General features: G+C 40.0%; 1 protein-coding gene across 1 annotated transcript; it reads left to right on the top strand.

Annotated features, from left to right (window-relative positions):
• Positions 1-895: 895 nt before the first annotated feature.
• On the top strand, positions 896-4,408 carry LOC306652141 (flavin-containing monooxygenase 5-like; the record flags this gene model as incomplete). Its single annotated transcript, XM_079125187.1, has 3 exons — positions 896-984; positions 2,914-3,076; positions 4,326-4,408. The coding sequence occupies exons 1-3, from the start codon at positions 940-942 to the stop codon at positions 4,406-4,408; spliced, it is 291 nt and encodes a 96-aa protein (XP_078981313.1). The 5' UTR covers positions 896-939.
• Between the last annotated feature and the right edge of the window lie 15,291 nt (positions 4,409-19,699).

Genomic DNA, 19,699 nt, shown 5'->3' on the forward strand with positions numbered 1-19,699 from the left:
ATGTGCCTAGGTTGGGCTTCCTAACAGTATTGTGGTCTCAATGTAGTTGGAGTTTTTATAGTAAAGATTTAGAATTTCCCCAAAAAACCCAGGTGTTCAAGTCTTAGTTTCCAATGCAGCATTTTCCAGCGGTGGGTATTTTGGAAAGTGATTCATTATTTAGGTTTCTGACATCATCAATGAATTCATTCATTGACAGCTGAATGGATTACTAGGCAGTGGTAGAAACTTTAGGCAGATGGGACATGGTTGAAAAGCAGATCACAGGCTCAGGGGGGTTATTTTGGGGACTCTACATTGTCCTGGGCCTCTTCCCCCAATCCCTGCTTTCTGGCTACCATGAGATGAGAAGATTTACCCTGCCATACTCTTCCACCATGATTTCCTGCCTTGCCTCAAGCCAAAAGCAGTGGAGCTGAGTCCTTTGAATCCATGAGCCAAAAGATTTCTTTCTCATTGGGTTATGCTACAAAAGCTAACTTCTTACATGGCTGCTAGGTTCCACCAAAGTAAGTCTTCTAAGACATCTTAGAAGCTGCAAGGCTACTTATTACTTAGTATTGAAAGTCTTTCAGTGGCATTTAAACTGTATACTGTTGGTCAAAAGCAAGTCATAAGATAATGAGATTCAAGGGGAAGGAACTACACAGAGGCGCAAGTACTGGGAGATGTATGGAGGTGGTGTATGGGTGCATTTATTTGAATTGGCATTTATTTCAGGAAATTTTTAACTGTTCACTGTCTATTTGTAAATCATGAAATTAGTTCTCAAGTTGCCATGAATACTTCTAATTTACTGCAGGAAAATCCTGAAGGAGGAAGACTCAGCATTTAAAATTGGTGATCATCAATTCTTCTAAGGAGATGATGTGCTTCAGTGACTACAGCATCCCAGATCTTAACTTCATGCACAATTCCTAGGTCCTCGAGTATTTCAGGATGTATGCAAAAGACTTCAAACTTTTAAAGTTTATCCAGTTCAAGGTAGGCAGTTTTGTGGATGTCTTTGTGTTTGAAGTTCTTCATCAAGTAAATGAATAGTATGGCTTCATTTACCAGTGCTTACGTGTAAATATTAGCTTGATATGCTCAAGTACAAAGACTCCACTCTTTGTTCTCTCTGTAAAATACCCCTGGGAATCATATATTTTGGCTGCAGATATAGAAAACATACCTGCCACCAGTATTTTAATTGTCTTTATTTCACACACTGCTTATAATAAAGGAGATGAGGGAAATGAATAGGTATGGGCATTATAAATATTTCTGGTTCCACAATTTTTCCACTATTGCTTTATTCTTTTATACTTTCTGAAGAAGTTTTCAATATATTATTTTATATTATTTTATTATTTTATTATTTCAATATATTTTTTTTGGTTATTCACCAAAACCACCTGATGAAGTACTTAATGACTGGGAAGTTATTGAGGAAGCAAAGAAGTTAAAAATGGTGGACAGAGTAGAACACTGAATTAGGAAACAAACCCCTGAATTCTGGTCCTTGTTTTTACCACTGATTAACTTGTGACCTTAGAGATGAGTTAGTTTCTCAACTTGAATTTATCATAATTTTCTTTTTATGTAAAATAAGATGATTGTACTGTAGGACTTTTGGTTCCTTTCTTCTCTAAAGTCTGCTGTGATTTTTCCATAATTTATAATCATGACCATAAACAGATATGTCACCTGGCTTAAAAACCAAACCTTCCACCTTTTTCTGTTTAGCAACAATAATAAAATGCTATTATCTGGTGACAATTTCCAAAGCCAGTCATTTACAGAACAGTAGTGCATCTCTGACCTGTTTAAGTGACAGTTCTTGAACAAGTTTGTTACTTTACTAAGCACTGATGATGCAAAGACACAAAAATAAGTAACTTAAGCAAATAATTGTGCTTAAAGACACATAAAAATGAAAATTATTATACATATAAGTAATAAACCAAGTGATAAATGCTATAGAGATCTATATATTGCAGCTCAGAAGAGGGATGTTTAACCCATCAGGGAAGAGGAATCAAGTTCCAGGAAAGATTTTTAGAGAAGATAATGTCCAGGCTTAGTCTTGAATAGAAAGAAGTCTACCAAATGAAGAAGGAATTAAAGGATGATCCAAGTAGAAGCACCACCTTGTGTACAAACACATGACAGGAACTATAAAGGATGGGTAAGTCTTAGTGTCTCTATTATTCAACCAAGACATTAAACCCAAGACCCTAGAAGCCGATTGGAGTGCATTCTTCATGTTTCCTTCGGCTGGCAGAGTAACCCATATTTATTTATTTTTTTTTTTGAAAAACTAAAATTTATACCACTATTTTCCTATCTCATAGCCTCTTTCTCTATAATTACTTGTAAAGTGGGCATAGAGAGATTCCTGTAAAGAAATAAGAGCCACTGAAATATTTTCCTGCTCTAACATGAAAGGGAGCCTCATAGTCACATGTTTGAGGTTAGTCAAAGAGAACAGAATTTTAGTGTCAGAAGACATCAGAGAACTTGGGGATGTCTGGGGTTAGTGGAGGAATAGGTGTTTAGTGCACAAAGTGTCACAGAAGTACAGGAGAAATTCAGGATTTATTCAGGTGCTACAATGTCTTAAGGCAGAGACTAAACATTCTCGCAAATCCTACTTTTCTAGAGGCACAGGAGAGTACATTAGTCAGTCAACTCCATTTTACTTTATCTGCCTTATAGAAGTCTTTTCATTTGAACCACAACCTCAAACAAAACTGTTCTTTATGGAACAGTTTATGGAAAATCAAATATTCTTGCAAGGACCCTAATAATGTGATGGTACCTGCAGTATCAACATTTTGTGTAACATTTTGCAGGATAAGTCATGTCTGGGAAGATACACATTGTACTGGCTATGGTTACAGTACCCTGTGTATGTTACTTTGCTTTCAGATCACTGTGTACAGTGTGAAGAAGAGGCCTGATTTCTCTACTTCAGGCCAATGGGAGGTGGTCACTGAGTGTGAAGGGAAAAAGGAGGTTAATATCTTTGATGGAGTCATGCTTTGCACTGGCCATCACACTAATGCTCACTTACCCCTGGAAAGCTTTCCAGGTGAGTGACCTTCCAGAAAGGAGGTATACCCTCAAGCCATGCCTTTGACACTGAGGAATAGAAGGTTGTAATCTGAGTGATTTTTACTTTGGGGTGAAATAAGGCTTACCCTGATTGTGCATGTTCCTTTGAAAATGGGATTATTTGTTTTATTGCCATTTGGGCAATGGTAATTTTAGAGTTTAGAGGTCTGTGAACAATCATGCCACCACATAATGCCATTTCAGTCAAGGCTGGAAAACATGCAGAATGGTGATTCCGTAAGATTATAATGTAGACTGAAAAATTCCATTGGCTGAGTAGTATCATAGCCATTATAATATCATGGTGATGTTGATGTATAAACCTATCTGCACTGAAGTTGTACAAAATTATAGCTCACACAATTATGTATGTGGTACATAATAAAAATAAACCACCATGTTACTGGTTTATGTATTTACTGTACTACATTTAGCGTAGAGTGTACTGTTTCTACTTATAGAAACATTTACTGTAAAGCAGACTGCCATGTTACACCAACTAGCCTCATATGTCTCATGTTTATTGTGAGTCTTGATGGCATCAGGAGGCTAATTGATTGACTGGCCTAAACAATCTATGCTTGTGTAAGTACTTGTCATGTTTTCACAATAATGAAACTAACTTACAGCAAATTTTGGGGAACGTATGTATTTCTGACAAGTAGAACATGATTAAATTTAGTTTCACAATGACTTTGGTCTTCTTAAGGATCAAAAAGGAAGACTGTGGATCTCTTACACAGCATTGGTTCAGATGTGAAATTTTTCAGTGATCTAGGAAACAAACAAATATTGAGTTTCTAAGGGTTAAATGAAAGCTTGAATAATTTAGTTTCAGTTTGAGGCCTGAACTTTCTTTTTCTAAAAAATGCACTTAATGTATATCCTAGAGTATACAGAAACATATACACTCTAATTGAAATGGGAGTGTGTATCTAAAGGAATGATAAGACAAAAGAGAATGGCAATTTTCTGAGACAATTTGGATTTGTGAGTCTGCAAATACAAAATAAAAAGTACTTATAATAAAGGAATCACAAGTTACTATTCTGGAACTATGGAAGAAAAAATTAAGCAAAAGTATTTAGAATGACAAGAATAGCTGAATAAAGGGTGATCATATGGATAATATGTTCTTCAACTTTAAATTCTACAAAAGAATGGTTTTACAAATGATATCCATCATATAAACTATCATCCAAAAATTATTTTATGTTCTCTTACAGGAAATGAGAAGTTCAAGGACAGTACTTCCATAGTCAAGACTATAAAAACCCAGAGGCATTTGCTGGAAAAATATTCTTTATAATTGTTGGGAATTCTGGAGGACATCTGGCTGTACAGATTAGCTACACAGCCAAGGAGGTTTGAGTCAATGATTTACTTTGCTTCATTCTATCTTCAGTATTATCAAGAAGGTAGACCCAACAGCTTATGGATGGCTGCACATTGCCCATCAGTATCAGTGGCAAATATGGGGCTTGATTTCATTGGCTCAATTGGCATCATGATCAATGCTAATGGAGAGGCATGATTACTAGTTAGAGTGCCACTATTCAGTTGGCTTTATGCTAAGGAATAAGTTCACTGCTTCAGACTGCACTCAGAATCCCAGTTTGGGCTGGGGCTGTGGCTCAGTGGCAAGGCCTGGCATTTGTGAGACACTGGATTTCATCCTTAGCACCACAGAAAAATAAACAAATAAAACAAAGGCATACTGTCCATCTACAACTACAAAAAAAAAAAAAAAATTAGGAATCCTAGTTATCCTCTCTCTGGCTTTGATGAAGACTCAGTAATTGCTGGAAGAGTTTGTTTAAATGCAATATTGAGAGTGTAAATTGTCCATTGGCCAGAAGAAATGCCATGTGCTCATATAAAGGAAGGCACATTTTGGTAATTAAATATTTTACTTAACAGGATGGTGGGTGAGTTTTCTTTTTGCCATTCAAATGGAAAAAAAAATAAGAAGCAATCTAATCTTTCCAAAAATATATGGATATCAGCACTTACCCACTGTGCCACTTCCCCAGCACTTTTTATATTTTATTTTGAGACAGGGTCTCACTGAGTTGATTAGGGCCTTGCTAAATTGCTGAGGCTGGCTTTGAACTCATGATCCTCCAGCCTCAACCTCTGGAGACACTGGGATTATAGGCATGCACCACTAAGCCCAGCCTATTCCATGATTTTTAATGAGTCCTATAGGTGGTAAGAACTAGTGAAGTTCAGAGGATGGAGAGAGAATTCTCAGCCTGAAAGGTCAGTGGTGTTCTCATAGAGGAAGCCAACTTGATCTGGATGGGCTGAGGAGAATTTAAAAGAGGAGAACTTTTCAAGCACATTAACTTTAAACAGAAACATAGTGGTGGATCACAATGAGATATATTCTCGGACAGTGTTTGGGAAGGAAAAGGCAGGAAATTTTGTTTAAAAGATTGCACAGAACTAAAATGCCACGCTAGTGAATTTGAATGTAATCTTGAATAACGTGGGAGTGCTTTCAGATTGTGAGCCAGTATGATAAAAGTGAACAATATTTTTAGGTATTCCTCAGTATCAGGAGTGGGGTTTCGATCCTGAATCCTGTAGGGGACCATGGATATCCTTTTGATGTGGTACACTTTTCTGAATTTAAACATCTTTTATCAAACATATGTGGCCAAGCATTAACAAATACAATTTTGTAAAAAAGTATGAGTCAAAGATTTGATTATGAAATGTTTGGCCTGAAGCCTAAACACAGGTATGTTCTCAGGATGGGAATATAGTTGATAATGGCTAAGATACAAGATCAAATATTGTTCACACATGGTAAGAGAGCTATCTCTACCCATACATTAAGAAAATCCAGAGAATTTGAAATTCAATTTTTATCTTATCAACCACAGAAGAACAAGATCTGCTGGTCTAAAGGATTTCTGTAATTTATTCTCATTGGCATTAACCATTTTCTTATTCTTTCAGGTATCAATTCTTTGTATATTGTGCCCAACAACAACAAAAAGGTAGCACAGGGCAGTGCATCATTCATTCAGTCAACAAATATGGGGCACCTGTTGGGAGCAAGGCATTATATTGGGTATGAAATACAGAGAGAAAAGACATGATCATACAAATAATACCTTACCTTTTTTGAAGAGTTTTTAAAGACAAGCACAGTGATGAGTTTTATGTATTATCTCATTTAACCCTCACAAATGGCCCAGGGGTCCATACATTTTTATGTCCATTTTACAGAATGAAAAAATTGAAACTAAGAGAAACTAAGTAATTTGCACAAGGAAAACATGAGTAACAAATGGAAGACTTCATAATGGATCTTACCTTAAAAATATAAATGAGAAGACAGACAACAGGATATGACAAAGAAATGCATAGGATGCAGAGTATAAAGAATGAGGTTCTCATACAGCCAGGAGGACCATTGTGGAATCATTTCTATATACTGACTTTAAATGATTTATTTCTGTCTAATTTCTCATTTTTGAAAATGTTCAGATCTACAGAAAAGCAATTCAATAATAAATACATTGAATATTCATATATCTTTTACCTAGGTTCACCTATCAAATATGGTCATATTTGCTTTTTCTGTTTTCCCTTTTAGAAGATAGAAAGATCCAAACAATATGTAGTATACATTCATACTTAAGTTTATTTTTTTTAAAGTAAGTAAAAATCATTAATATATACCTAAGAAAAAGGGAACTCTGTTACATACCACAATACAATTATCATATTTGGGAAATTTAACATTGACAAAATACATTATCTATAAGGTTGGCATATTTAAATTTTCACAGATGTCCCAATAATATTCTTTTCTTTTTTCTTTGGGTACTAGGGTTTGAACCCAGAGTAATTTTACCACTGAGTTATATTCCCAGCCCTTTGCATTTTTTGAGACAAGGTCTCACTAAGTCGCTTAAGTCCTTGCTAAATTGCCTCAGCAATTTGAAATTAATTGGCGAGATGATACTTGGATGCTGTATTTCCCAACAACTTTTTTATTGAGTTATTTAAGTATGAATATCTTTTGTAGTTGCAAAATAATTGAGGTGTTATGGAATAATAAGAGGTAGGGAAATAGTGTTAGCATGTAGCATTCTAATCATAATATCTTAGAATAGCAAAAGGAACATTATAGCCTGAGACCTGTACATAGTCTGATATATCTAGGCTATATGGCAAAGGTAGAAGAGTAGTTGAATATATCTCTAGGCCTATCAGATAAGAAACTTTTTGTATGCTCTGCTAAATAAAAAGTTTGGGGGTTGGGTATTTAGCTCAGTGGCAGAGCACTTGACTAGAATTTAAGCAAGTTAGTGATATAATAATAAATCTGTAATAAAAGTATTGTATAATGACCACAGCTCCTAAACAGATAATATTCTTTCTAGCTTTTTATTTTCTTTTCTAAACTGAGTATCCTAAAATCATGTTTACTTGCCTTTCTATTCTAAGGCAAATGGCATAGAAGGCAGATAGGAAGGGAGGCCTAAAGACAACTGAAATAGTTCAGAGGAGATAGGGAGGAAACAAAACTATCCTGGGTAATCTTCCTTTTTAAGGGATAAAGAGCATAAACTTGGTAAGCAGATTTGAGACAGTTTTGTGATTTGACCATCTATGTAAATGGTGGTACTGTTAGTGAAAGGGAACAGGTTTAGAGAGAAAAATGAAATTATGAGGTTGGATTCAGAAAATAATCTTCCAAAAGGTAAGAATCAAAGCAAATTAAATTCAACAAATCAAGGATAGTTGTAAACCATATAATATTTCTGAGGCTAGGCCAGGAATATAATGGAATGAGGACTGTCACAGCATACTGACTTAAAATTCAGAAATTAAAACTGTTTTAAAACTGAATTAAGACTTTTTTTAAAAGACCCAAGATACTGGAAACCTGGCTTACTTATTTTGATACCCTCATTCCATGCTGTCTCTAGAAAACACTACTTAATAGGTCCAAACTATCCCAACAGAGTTTATAGAAAGCTATTTTAATAGAAATTCTAAAATACTAGGCTGTATACCATTGGTCAAGTCACTTCACTTCTCTTGACTTCGATTTCCACATCTATCCAACCTAGATAATGACACCTATCCTATCTCCTTCATAGAGTTTGTGTGACTGTAAAGATAATGCATGGAAATTTAATTTAAATTCTAAATTGCTATATGGATGTAATTTATTACATAGTTTGGGAAATGAAATTCTAAATCTACCTCTTGGGACTTTGGAATTAGAAATGGAACTGAACAGAATATTAACAGACAAGTTCTGCCAGACTTAATGATATGTGGACAGAAACTATTAGCCTATGGCCTTATGATACGACAGAGTGTTAGTATTACTTAAGAAACCACATATGCATTCCTCAAATAAGACTCTTCTTCCTTCACTTCTCCAGTACTTTGCCCTTTCAGTGACTTTTAGGGTTCAGCTTTTGCCCTGAAAAGCTGATGTACAGTAGAATTCGTATAAAGTAGAACTTTTCCAAATTTCAATTGTAGACTGAGTGGAAACCATTGACATTATTTAATCACCTCCACCAAAGCAAAAAATTACTTACATGATTTATTTCTCTCTTTCCCCCTCTTTCCCTCTCTCTTGGTCACTCTCATTTCTCCTCTTCATCTTTATTGGCACTCATAGAGCTCTGAGCCAGCATCCAACAATAAATGGTGATCTGCCAAATATATAATTTCTGGCTTGGTAAAAGTGAAAGGAAATGTGAAGGAATTCACAGAGACAGCTGCCATATTTGAGGGTGGCTCCAGAGAGGATGACATTGATGCTGTTATCTTTGCTACAGGCTGTAGGTTTGCCTTTGCTTTTCTTGAAGTTTCCATTAAAGTGGTCAAAAACAAGATATTCCCATATCAAAAGGTCTTCCCCCAACCTATAAAAGTCAATTCTTGCTATCATTGGCCTAATTTAACCCTTAGGAGACAATTTTTCCATTGCAGAGCTCCAAGGATGCTGGGTCACTCAAGTATTTAAAGGTAAGTGACTGTACAAATTGACTACTTAATTACTTGATTATGTTTAATTGTGTTTATGTACTTGCTTTTAAATAGCAGTATGTATGACTGAAATCTTGAGGGTTGCGTAATATCTGGCATAAAGTTATTACTAGAACATTTATTTTTAAGTGACTCTAAAGTAGTAATTGATAACCATAAACTTATATTAGAATCACCTGGATTATTTTCCAAACTTAGAGATGCTTTGATCTCATCCCTGGTAATGTTTATTCAGTACATCTGGGTGGGACAGGCATAAGATTTTTTGACAAATTTGTTCCCCAGATGATTCCACTCATCTAAATTTTGGGCAACTGGCATGTATTTGTGAAGTAAAAGAATGCCATCTTTCATTATAGAAAATGTCAAACATAGAAATGGTGTGACTTAATTTCAGGCAGCAAGTTAACACCTGGTAGGAGACTAGTCCAGAATGTAGAATATTCAACTTTCAAATCCTCACACCCTCTTTACATACCTTATTTCAGTTTTGGCTAGGAGTGCTAGAAAAAAACTTTGAGGTTTGGGATAGTAGGCTCAATATGAGTCAGCAGAGGATAAGGCTTCTAAAAGGCATGATTAAATCTAGCATCATCAAAAAATTATTATGTCCCAGAACACATAATTGTTCTCTAAACTGATCAGACTACCAGCTAAAAACATTATAAAATTGAAACTGGAATTCAATGAATAAGGGGAGAGATAAGAATGATTTAAGGAATGTGAAAACATATCATTTGAAATGCAGATGAATTTTCTGGACACGTTTAGGCAAAATAAGTTAAGATCTGGGGAGATCTGAGAGTTCCCTTGAAATATTTGAAGGAATAACCTATTTAGTAGGGCAAAGAGTCAAACTAGAAACAAGGAATGAAATCTTGAGGATTGCATAATATCAGCTTAACATTAAAAAATAAAAAAAGATAAGACCTTTTCTTTTTTTTTATATAAAGGTTTTTTCTTAATTTGTTGTTTTCAGATATACATGACAGTAAGGTGTATATTGACATATTATACATACATGGAACGCAACCCATTCCAATTTGGATCTCATTCTTGTGGTTGAACATGATGTGGAATTACACTGGTCTTGTATTCATATATAAGCAGAGGAATGTTATGTCTAATTCATTCCACTGTCTTTCCCATTCTCATCCCTCCTCCTTTCCCTTCATTCCCCTTTGTCTAATCCAGTGAACATCCTTACTTTTCCTCCCTCCCCTCCCCTGTTATAAGTTATCATCAACATATCAGAGAGTACTTTGGGCTTTTATTTCTTGGAGTTGGTTAATTTCTTTTTTAAAATATTTTTTGTTGTATATGGACATAATACCTTTATATTATTCATTTTCTATGTGGTGTTGAGGATCAAACTCAGTACCTCGCACTGAAGGAGTTAAAATTTAAGTGCCCATAATTAAAGCACAGAATCTGTAGTCTAGCAAATAAACTTAGGAAAAGAAACAAAGAGGGACAGGCTTGAGGCCTGAACATACCTAAACAAGCCTAAAATAAGACTGCCAAATCATCAAAAACTAACTGGCCATGGAGGATAAACAATCTCCACAAGGCCATGGATCATCTGGTGTCACCCACTTTCTCCCTTCTTCCCTTTTCTTTAAGGTTAACTTGACCATCTGTTAACCAAAATAAACTGCTGGAATGTTAATTTGCATGTACTACTTGCTGATGTAATCATGCGCCAAAATTAGCCCGCTCATGTTTGAATCAACTAATTATGTGTACCTGCGCCAAACTCCCTAACTTTTCCTATATAAACCCCTGATTTCTGAGCCTCAGGGTTGACTCCTCTATCTCCTGCATGAGATACGTGTTGGCCCAGAGCTCCGTTATTAAAGTTCCTCCTGCTTTTGCATCAAGCTGGTCTCTCGTTTTTCCTGGAGCGCGCCATCCTGAGACTCAGTAAGGGTCTCCCTTTTTGGAAAAATCACCAATATTTATATAAATTTAGGGAAAAATGACTGCAAATTGAGTTCTGGGTATTACAAGTAATTGAGAATGTTGGGAAATAATGTTATAGAAATTAAGGAAAATGAAGTCAAAGGCACTCATAAAGGTGATATCAAGAAAGTTCTTGGCTGCCATGCAAGAAGTTTTTTTTTTTTTTTTTTTTTTTAATGTACACTGTAGAGAACCACTGAAAGATTTCAACTGGGAGAGGAGAACTCAAATCAGATTTGCAATTTAGAATATATGTTAGAGGGGGTAAAATGAAAATGTCAGTCCAAGTAAGACCTCATGAAGACTTTAAACCAAAGTAATAACAATGTAAATGAATAGGAGGTGACAAACTTGAATGAAACTTCATAGGAACTTTTAAAAGGATTTGGTGGTAGAATACATGTTGGGGATAAGAGAGAAGAGAATCTGCCCAGGTGCTGCGGCCATTATTGTAAACTGGGAATATAAAAAGGGGAGCAAGATTTGGAGGGAGATAAGAAATATGATACAATATTTGTCTAAACCAGATAATACTGAAAGTTAATGAATTCAAAGAGAACTGCATCATGTAATGTTGCAAAAATATTTGTCCTTCAAATATTAACTGATTTTTGTTATTGTTTATGAACTGACTGCCTTTCACCACCAAGAAATAGATATTCACCCCCTCCTCCTCCATAAAGTTTCAAGCTAATAAATGCAAGATTTACTTGTATTTATTTACTCCCTCTGACATGTATTCTAAATTGCAAATCTGACTTGAGTTCTCTCCCAGTCAAAATCCCTCAGTGGTTCTCTATAGCCTACATTAAATGCAAATTTCTTGCATGGCAGCCAAGAACTTTCTTGGTATTACCTCTATGAATACCCTGTAAGAAGTAATTGGAAATAAGCTCTCAAAATGTATTTCTTGAGCATCCTAAAAGACCTGTGATTAATTTCAAAGGAAATATTTCCATTCTTCTTTACTGATTTATAAGTAATAATTTCTGTAGCTAAAATGAGAAAAGACATCAAATAAAAAAAAACACAGTAAGCTCTGTGTATTGAATTTTTGACTTCTGTGTTTCAGGATGAGCATATCAGGATAGTTAATGCAGTGTGCCCAGAAAAGGGTAACTAGAATGGCAGAGAACATGAAACCTGTTATATAAGAAACCTGTGCTTGTTAGCCAGGTAATGAGAAGATTAAAATATTTATGACAGGGGCTTTCTACATATTTTAAGACCTATCAGTTGTTAAAATTCAATTCTGTGGCTCCAGAGGGAAGAGGTATTTCCAATGATGCAAGTAGAATAGAAATATATTTGGGGATCAGTACAAAAAATAATGTTCCAGCAGCTACAGCAATCACTTATATCATCTCCTTAGATGGCAGTTAAATCTCCAACACCAGAAACTTTTCAGGAGGAATGAGATGATCACTTTATATTGTATTGTAGAAAGAAGGATTGTACTGAGTAAGATACATTCCTATACTGAAATTCTACATTCCAGAATTTTATAGAGTAACACTTTAGGATTGTGGCTTAAATTTTCTACAGGCATAGGGTGTATATTTCGGGTCATAGGCTATATATCTGGACAAAAGGCTAATTGTTTGAGCTATAGTTGTTTACATGAACTTAAATGTGATTCTGCCTTTGTCTAGCCATGTCGTTGGTGTTAGATCCTAGTACAGGAACTGTACATTAATGCTTAAATTTATTTGTCAAGGTTGGGTATTATGAGTTACCATTGGTCTTACGCCCTACACAAACTCCTATCTAATAAAAGAGGATAGAAGTTGAGGCTTATCTTCCATAGGACTTTAGCATAAAATGTGATTGAGAATTTATGTTTACTGTGGGGGCGCCTGGCAACCCAACCAGTGCTTGACAAGGATCCACTGGGGGAATGATGTTTACAAGGACTCATCATCCCAGGAGATGCCAGATGCTTGCCTCTGGGCTCTGGTCCTTTTTCTGCATTATGTTTCTAATATTACATTACTCATACTATTCCTTGGTAGTAATCACTGAGGGTGAAGGGAACACTACAGAATTTCCCAAGAATATTAATAAAACATTAGGGACTATAACTCCTTCTCAGCCACAAGTAGTAAAAAATCTTTTATCACTGTATGATGTGTCTTCTCCCTGGGGTGCTTGTTATGAACATGTAATGCAGTACATAAATTTGGCCATGGAACCGTCTGTCTTTCCAACCATGAGTATGCAAAAAGCACCTCCCACAGTAGCTACTAGATATGGACTAGCTTATTTTATCAATGGCAAGCCCTGCTACCCCCCCTGAAGTCAAGCCCTTAGAGAAGGTAGATATAGATCTCCCACTGTCTCCTACAGGGTGGTTTTGAAGGACCTCCAAAAAGGAGACCCCGACTCTATCCCTCGGACCGACGGCAACCCCAATCAACCACAGGAGGTGTCACTTGATGCAAACTGCAAGAGGTGTTTATTCCAGCGTGCTGGGACCCGACTCGTGACTCACGCAGGAGTCCAAGGGTTGAGTCCCTAGCAGAAAATCTTACAAGTTTATAAAGGCAGAAAACCACACATCGGGAGGGGTTGCACATGAAAGGGAGAAAAAGAAAAAAAAAAAAAAGAAAAATGGGGGAACAAAGCTGCCGGGAAATTCCAAAGGGGGTCTGAGTTGTCTGATAACATACAACATGTTTTACAATGTTTTACAACAGGGCGTAGATTCTGGTCAATAGTTTCTGGTAATCCTACTGTTTGAGCACTATCTAGTTATCTGGCTCAATTTACTCTTTTACTCTCTGTTTGGGGCTATTTCCTGGAACAGCTTTAGGGGCTTTTGCTCCCATCACTGGGAGGGAGACCGCAGGGAGTTAAGATAACCGGGAGGGTGACCTTAGGGAGTTAAGACAATGGGCGGGAGACCTTAGGGAGTTGAGATAAAACAGCTTTAAAAAAGTTCATTCTTTAGAACAGCTTACAGTTTAAAAAATGTTCACTCTTTAAAACAGCTTAAAAAAATGTTCATTCTTTCATTTCCCCATTTTCTTTTTGGAAAGTTCTAATCATGGAACTTCTGTCTCCATATACTCTTCTCCCAAATTATTTCCTTGACGGAGGGACTGATATTGTTGCCTGAGCATTAGTACCTGTACAGCACTTACTCTTTCCCTGATGAAGGTAGCTAGGAGATTTAGGATGCAGGGCCCAAAAGTGAGGAGTAAAAGCAGTATAACAAGGGGACCCATCAGGGTGGACATGAGGGTGGTGAACCAGGGGGACCGGTTGTACCAACTTTCCAACCACCCTTGATGTGCTTCTCGATCTCGTTGTCTTTTTTCCAGTCTTTCTCTAAGTTTGGACATGGAATCTTTTATTACATCAGAGTAAAAACAGCATTCTTCTTTTAGTGAAGCACATAATCCACCATCCTTAAGGAATAAGAGATCTAAGCCTCACCTATTCTGTAGTACCACCTCAGATAGAGAGGTCAGTGACTCCTCTAGTTTTGTGATTGATTGCTCTATATCCTTCAGATCCTCATCTACAGCTACCGGTAATTCTTCAATGTACTGGGGAGTCTGAACAAGTGCAGCTGTTCCTGTCCCTACTCCAGCCGCTACTCCTAGGCCCAGCAGGACAGCTAAAGTGAGTGAGACCAGTTCCCTCTTCTGTCTAGGGGGCTGTAGGTCGAACTCAGCCTCAAAAGAGCCTGCCTCAGGTAGATAACTCTAGGTACCAGTTGTACGAGGACACAGTAGTCTTTGGTGGTGTTGAACACTGATGAGGATACACATGGGGTCAGTCCTGTACTGCAGGCCCACCATCCGCCTACGGGGGGGGGGACCAGATAATAGTTGGTAGTTGTTTGAGGGCTTTCTATTGTCCAGTTGCACAGATGTTTATGGTTTGCAGGGACTGTACCTAAGCAAGTACCTTGCCCAGAGACTTCTGTAAGAGTGAGATTTCTGTTTGACCCCCAGCTACAGGAGTAATGGGAGGTGGTGTTATTAAATGTCCCCGAGAAGACGATGCCTTCATAATACGGAGGACTTGACACCAGACATAGCCAGCAAGACTCAGTCAGATTAGGGTTGGAAGCTTTGAGGGCGCTGAAAGCTCTCTGTATCAAATTAAGGAGTCTCGCCCTGTGTTCAGTACCTTGGGTGTATTTGCTAGGTTGGGGGCCAAGGGGGTTGTAACTGGCTTATTTGTTGGGGCTCGGAAAACAGGCGACCTGATATGGGTGGGTGATGACCGCTGTTCAGATAATACTAGATTAGGTCCTACCTGGACGGTAGTTGGGGTTTCAATCTTAAGCCTGATAGAGAAGGTAAATCCATTGTCCCTCCCTGACATATAGAAATGGAATCCCCAAGTTCTCCCTTTTATCCATTCACGTGATAGCCTTCCTTTTTCCAAGAAGGAGATGTTCAGAGGGTTACACCACCCCTGGTTGTAACATTTGGCTGCTGTGAGATTTTGCTGTACGGTTATTAAATCCCAGGAGGAGGTGGGGTGCCAATAAGTGTTGCCAGTAGTCTCACACCCCCATGCGGCACAATAATAATGGTCTATGCCTCCGCACGGTCCTTGCCATATTCCGTGACCTCCCATCCCGGGGGCAGACATAGAAAGGAGTCTGTTTTAGATTGTCACGGGAGCGTGGGTAGTTACATCCTGAGTTGTACCCTTCAACTAGGTCGGTATTCTGATCCCCCGAAAGGCCTGGGTGATGTTGGCCAATGTCTACGGGCCTCCTCAGAAGTCAGGGTAGGGATGTCCCAATTATCTAACCCAGCTACTAAGGCACAGATGTCTGGGGTTGGGGATGGCCACCAAGCCCAAAGGGGTTTCTCCCTGGTGGTGCTCCATATTATATCTCCAGTCTGGGAGAGGACTTGCCATGTTAGTCGTTGGGGGGCATGAGGGTTGGGGCTACTTATCGGCGGGAGGTGCATCAACAGGAGCAGGAACACGGTGGATGCGGAGCTTGAGGGAGTTATCCAATTTTTCCACTTTCCACGTTGGATCTGGTGGTGGTGCAGGCTTGACATGCGAAGCGTGAATCCAGGCGGCGATGCCATCAACCTTTACTGCAGTTGGAGTAGTAAGCAGCACTATGTATGGTCCTTTCCACCTTGGTTCCAGACTGACCACACGGTGACGCTGGATGTACACTGAGTCTCCGACCTGGATCTGATGAGGTACCTGAAGGTCTCCAGGCTGTAGGCCTCAGCCAACCGATTCCACACCTCCCTCTGCACAGTCTCAAGGGCTTTTAATCTGGTGTACAGAGATTGAGAGGGATAAGATTCTGGGGAAGGAAGGTGTTGTATGGTAATGAGTGGGTGGTGAGTTCCATAAAGGATTTCAAAAGGAGTTAGCTTGAGGGAGCCAGGGGTATTGTGCACCTGAAACAAAGCAAATGGAAGGAGGACTGTCCAGTCTGTTATGCCAGTCTCTAAGGATAATTTAGTCATGACCTCTTTTAAAGTTCTATTCATTCTTTCTACCTGCCCTGAGCTTTGGGGCCTGTAAGCACAATGTAATTTTCAATTAAGCCCCAGGATTTTGGCCAGTCCCTGACTTACCTGGGCAACAAACGCAGGGCCGTTGTCTGACCCGATTACCTTGGGCACCAGGAACCTCGGGAAGATGTCTTCTAGTATTGCTTTGGCCACCACCTGAGCAGTCTCATTCTTGGTAGGAAAGGCTTCAACCCATCCTGAAAATGTGTCTATGAATACTAATAAGTATCTATATCCATACCTGGCTGGTTTTACCTCAGTAAAGTCCACTTCCCAGTAACTCTCAGGACGGTCTCCTTGGAGCCGTTTGCCATGAGGTAGCTTGCTGGGCTGGGCATTCACCATCTGGCAAGACTTGCATTTTTTACAGTTGTATCTGCAAGCTCCCAGAGCTTCATGATGTAATACGGTGAAGACTGGACAAGAGTTTTTAAATGTTTTGGGCCTAGATGAGTTAACTTGTGAAGGTGTCTGAGAAATATGATTGCCTGTTTTTCAGGGAGAATTCTTTTTCCTTCTGAAGTTTCCCGGATCCCCTCTGGAGTCTCTAGGCGGAATCCTAATCTGTCCATTTCCTCAAGGTCTAGTTCTGAATATTCAAAGTTCCTAATAGAGGGGTATACCGCCTCCTTAGGGTGAGACATCAGTTTTTCCTCCGACAAGGATAGGATATTAAGTACTTGAGCTGCCCACTTGGCTTCCCTGTCAGCCTTTTGGTTCCCTCTGGCAACTTTTGACCCCACTTTTTGGTGTCTGGGGCAGTGAATAATCGCTACTTTCTTACGAAGGTGAATGGCCTCTAACAGGCTTCGAATTTCTTCTTTATTTTTGATTTCCTTCCCTGCCAAGGTCAGCAGCTCCCACTGCCGGTAGATGGCCCCATGGACATGGGCAGTAGCGAAGGCATACCTGCTGTCAGTGTAGATGTTAATTTTTCTCCCTTCTGCCAATCGCAGAGCCTGAGTCAGAGCTAGTAACTCAGACTTCTGAGCCGACGTCCCCTCAGGTAGACTGCTTGCCCAGATAGTTTGTTCATCATCCACTACCGCCGCCCCGGCTACCCTTTTACCTTCTATTATGTAGCTGCTTCCATCAGTAAACCAGGTCAGCTGAGCGTCTGGTAAGGGCTGGTCTTGGAGGTCCCTTCGGGTCCCCATTTCTTCTGCCAGTATCTCTTGGTAGGTATGCAGCACACTCTCCTGGGTGGACATGTCAGGTAGTAGGGTAGCTGGGTTGAGGATGGCAGGCGGCCCGAACTGGATCCTGTCTCCATTCAGTAGGAGACTCTGGTAATGCGTCATGCAGGCGTTGGACAGCCACCGGTCAGGGGGCTGTCTGATGATGCTCTCCAGGAAGTGAGGGGCAATGGCTGTTAGCTTTTGTCCCATAGTTAATTTGTCAGCATCTTTCACTAATACTGCCACTGCTGCCACGGACCTCAGACAGGCAGGCCAGCCACTAGCAACAGGGTCTACCTTCTTGGAGAGGTAGGCTACCGGCCTCTTCAATGGCCCTAGAGGCTGGGTTAGCACCCCTCAAGCTACCCCCTTCCTCTAATCCACAAATAGGACAAAGGACTTTGCTACGTCTGGCAATGCCAGGGCTGGGGCAGACAGTAGTGCCTTCTTGATGTCATCAAAGGCCTGCTGCTGGTCGTTACCCCACTCAAATGAGGCACCTTCTCTAGTCAGAGGATAGAGGGGGGCTGCCAGGGTAGCAAACCCGGGGATCCACAGGCGGCAAAACCCCGCAGTCCCTAAAAATTCTCGCACCTGGCGGGGAGAGTGAGGAACGGGTATCTGAGTCACAGTTTGTTTTCTGGCCTCCGTCAGCCATCTCTGCCCCCCTTTGAGGGCGTACCCCAGGTACGTTACCTCCTTTTGGCAGATCTGGGCCTTCTTGGCAGAGGCCCGATATCCTAAGCAAGCAAGTTCTTCTAGCAGCAGTCCCGTGCCCCGTTGGCATTCCTCCTCTGTTGCCCCGGCCAGTAATAAGTCATCCACATACTGCAGAAGTGTTATGTGGGGATGGCTGGCACCTAAGTGGGCTAAATCTTGGTGGAGAGCTTCATCGAAGAGGGTCGGGGAATTCTTGAACCTCTGGGGTAGTCGGGTCCAAGTCAATTGTCCTGTTGTCCCAGAGTCAGGGTCCCTCCACTCGAATGTGAAGATGTTTTGGCTGGAAGGGTGTAGTCGCAGGCAGAAGAAAGCATCCTTTAAGTCCAAGACAGTGTACCAAATATGATCTGGGGGAAGAGAGCTCAGCAAGCTGTAAGGGTTAGGTACAGTGGGGTGGATGTCCTGTACTCGCTTATTTACTTAAGTCCTGTACCAGGCGATAGTCTCCTGTGCCAGGCTTTTTAACAGGTAACAAGGGAGTGTTCCATGGTGACTGACACTTCACTAGGATACCTTACTGAAGGAGGCGCTGGATATGGGGCCTAATTCCTTCCTGGGCCTCTTTAGTCATAGGGTATTGACGTACAGCCACAGGAGTAGCTGTGGCCTCAAGCTGTATAACTATGTTTGGTCTTTCTGTGGCTAGTCCTGTTCCAGCCGTTTTGGCCCACGCCCCTGGATACCTGTTCAACCAGTTATTTGTGTGAAATATTTTTGCTCCCTGTCTCTCAAAAAGTCTGTGTTCATCATCCAGGTGCATAGTCAGGGCAGTAGTTATTCTCTTACTTCGGGTCACTTCTGGGCCATCAGGGGTGAAGGTAATCTGAGCTCCCATTTTGGTTAGGAGGTCTCTCCCAAGTAGAGGTGCAGGGCACTCGGGGATGACTAGAAACGAGTGGGTTACCCGTCCCATTCCTGTCTACTGTTCTTCGGGTAGTCCTTGAGTACTGCTGGTGCCCTGTAGCTACCATGACCCACGATTTCTTGTGGGAGATGGGCCCAGTCGGTTCGAGCAGGACCGAGTGTTGAGCCCCAGTATCCACTAAGAACTCAACTGGCTTCCCCTCCACCTCTAGTGTTACCCTAGGCTCGGGGAGGGGTTCCAAGCCCCGTCCCCGCTAATCTTCTTCTTCTAGGGCTAATACTTTCTTGGAGGGCCCGGTCTTCTTCTTAGGACACTCTCTAGCCCAGTGACCT

This window comes from Sciurus vulgaris (assembly GCF_902686455.1).
Source record: "Sciurus vulgaris genome assembly, contig: HiC_scaffold_631_arrow_ctg1, whole genome shotgun sequence".
Classification (NCBI taxonomy): domain Eukaryota; kingdom Metazoa; phylum Chordata; class Mammalia; order Rodentia; family Sciuridae; genus Sciurus; species Sciurus vulgaris.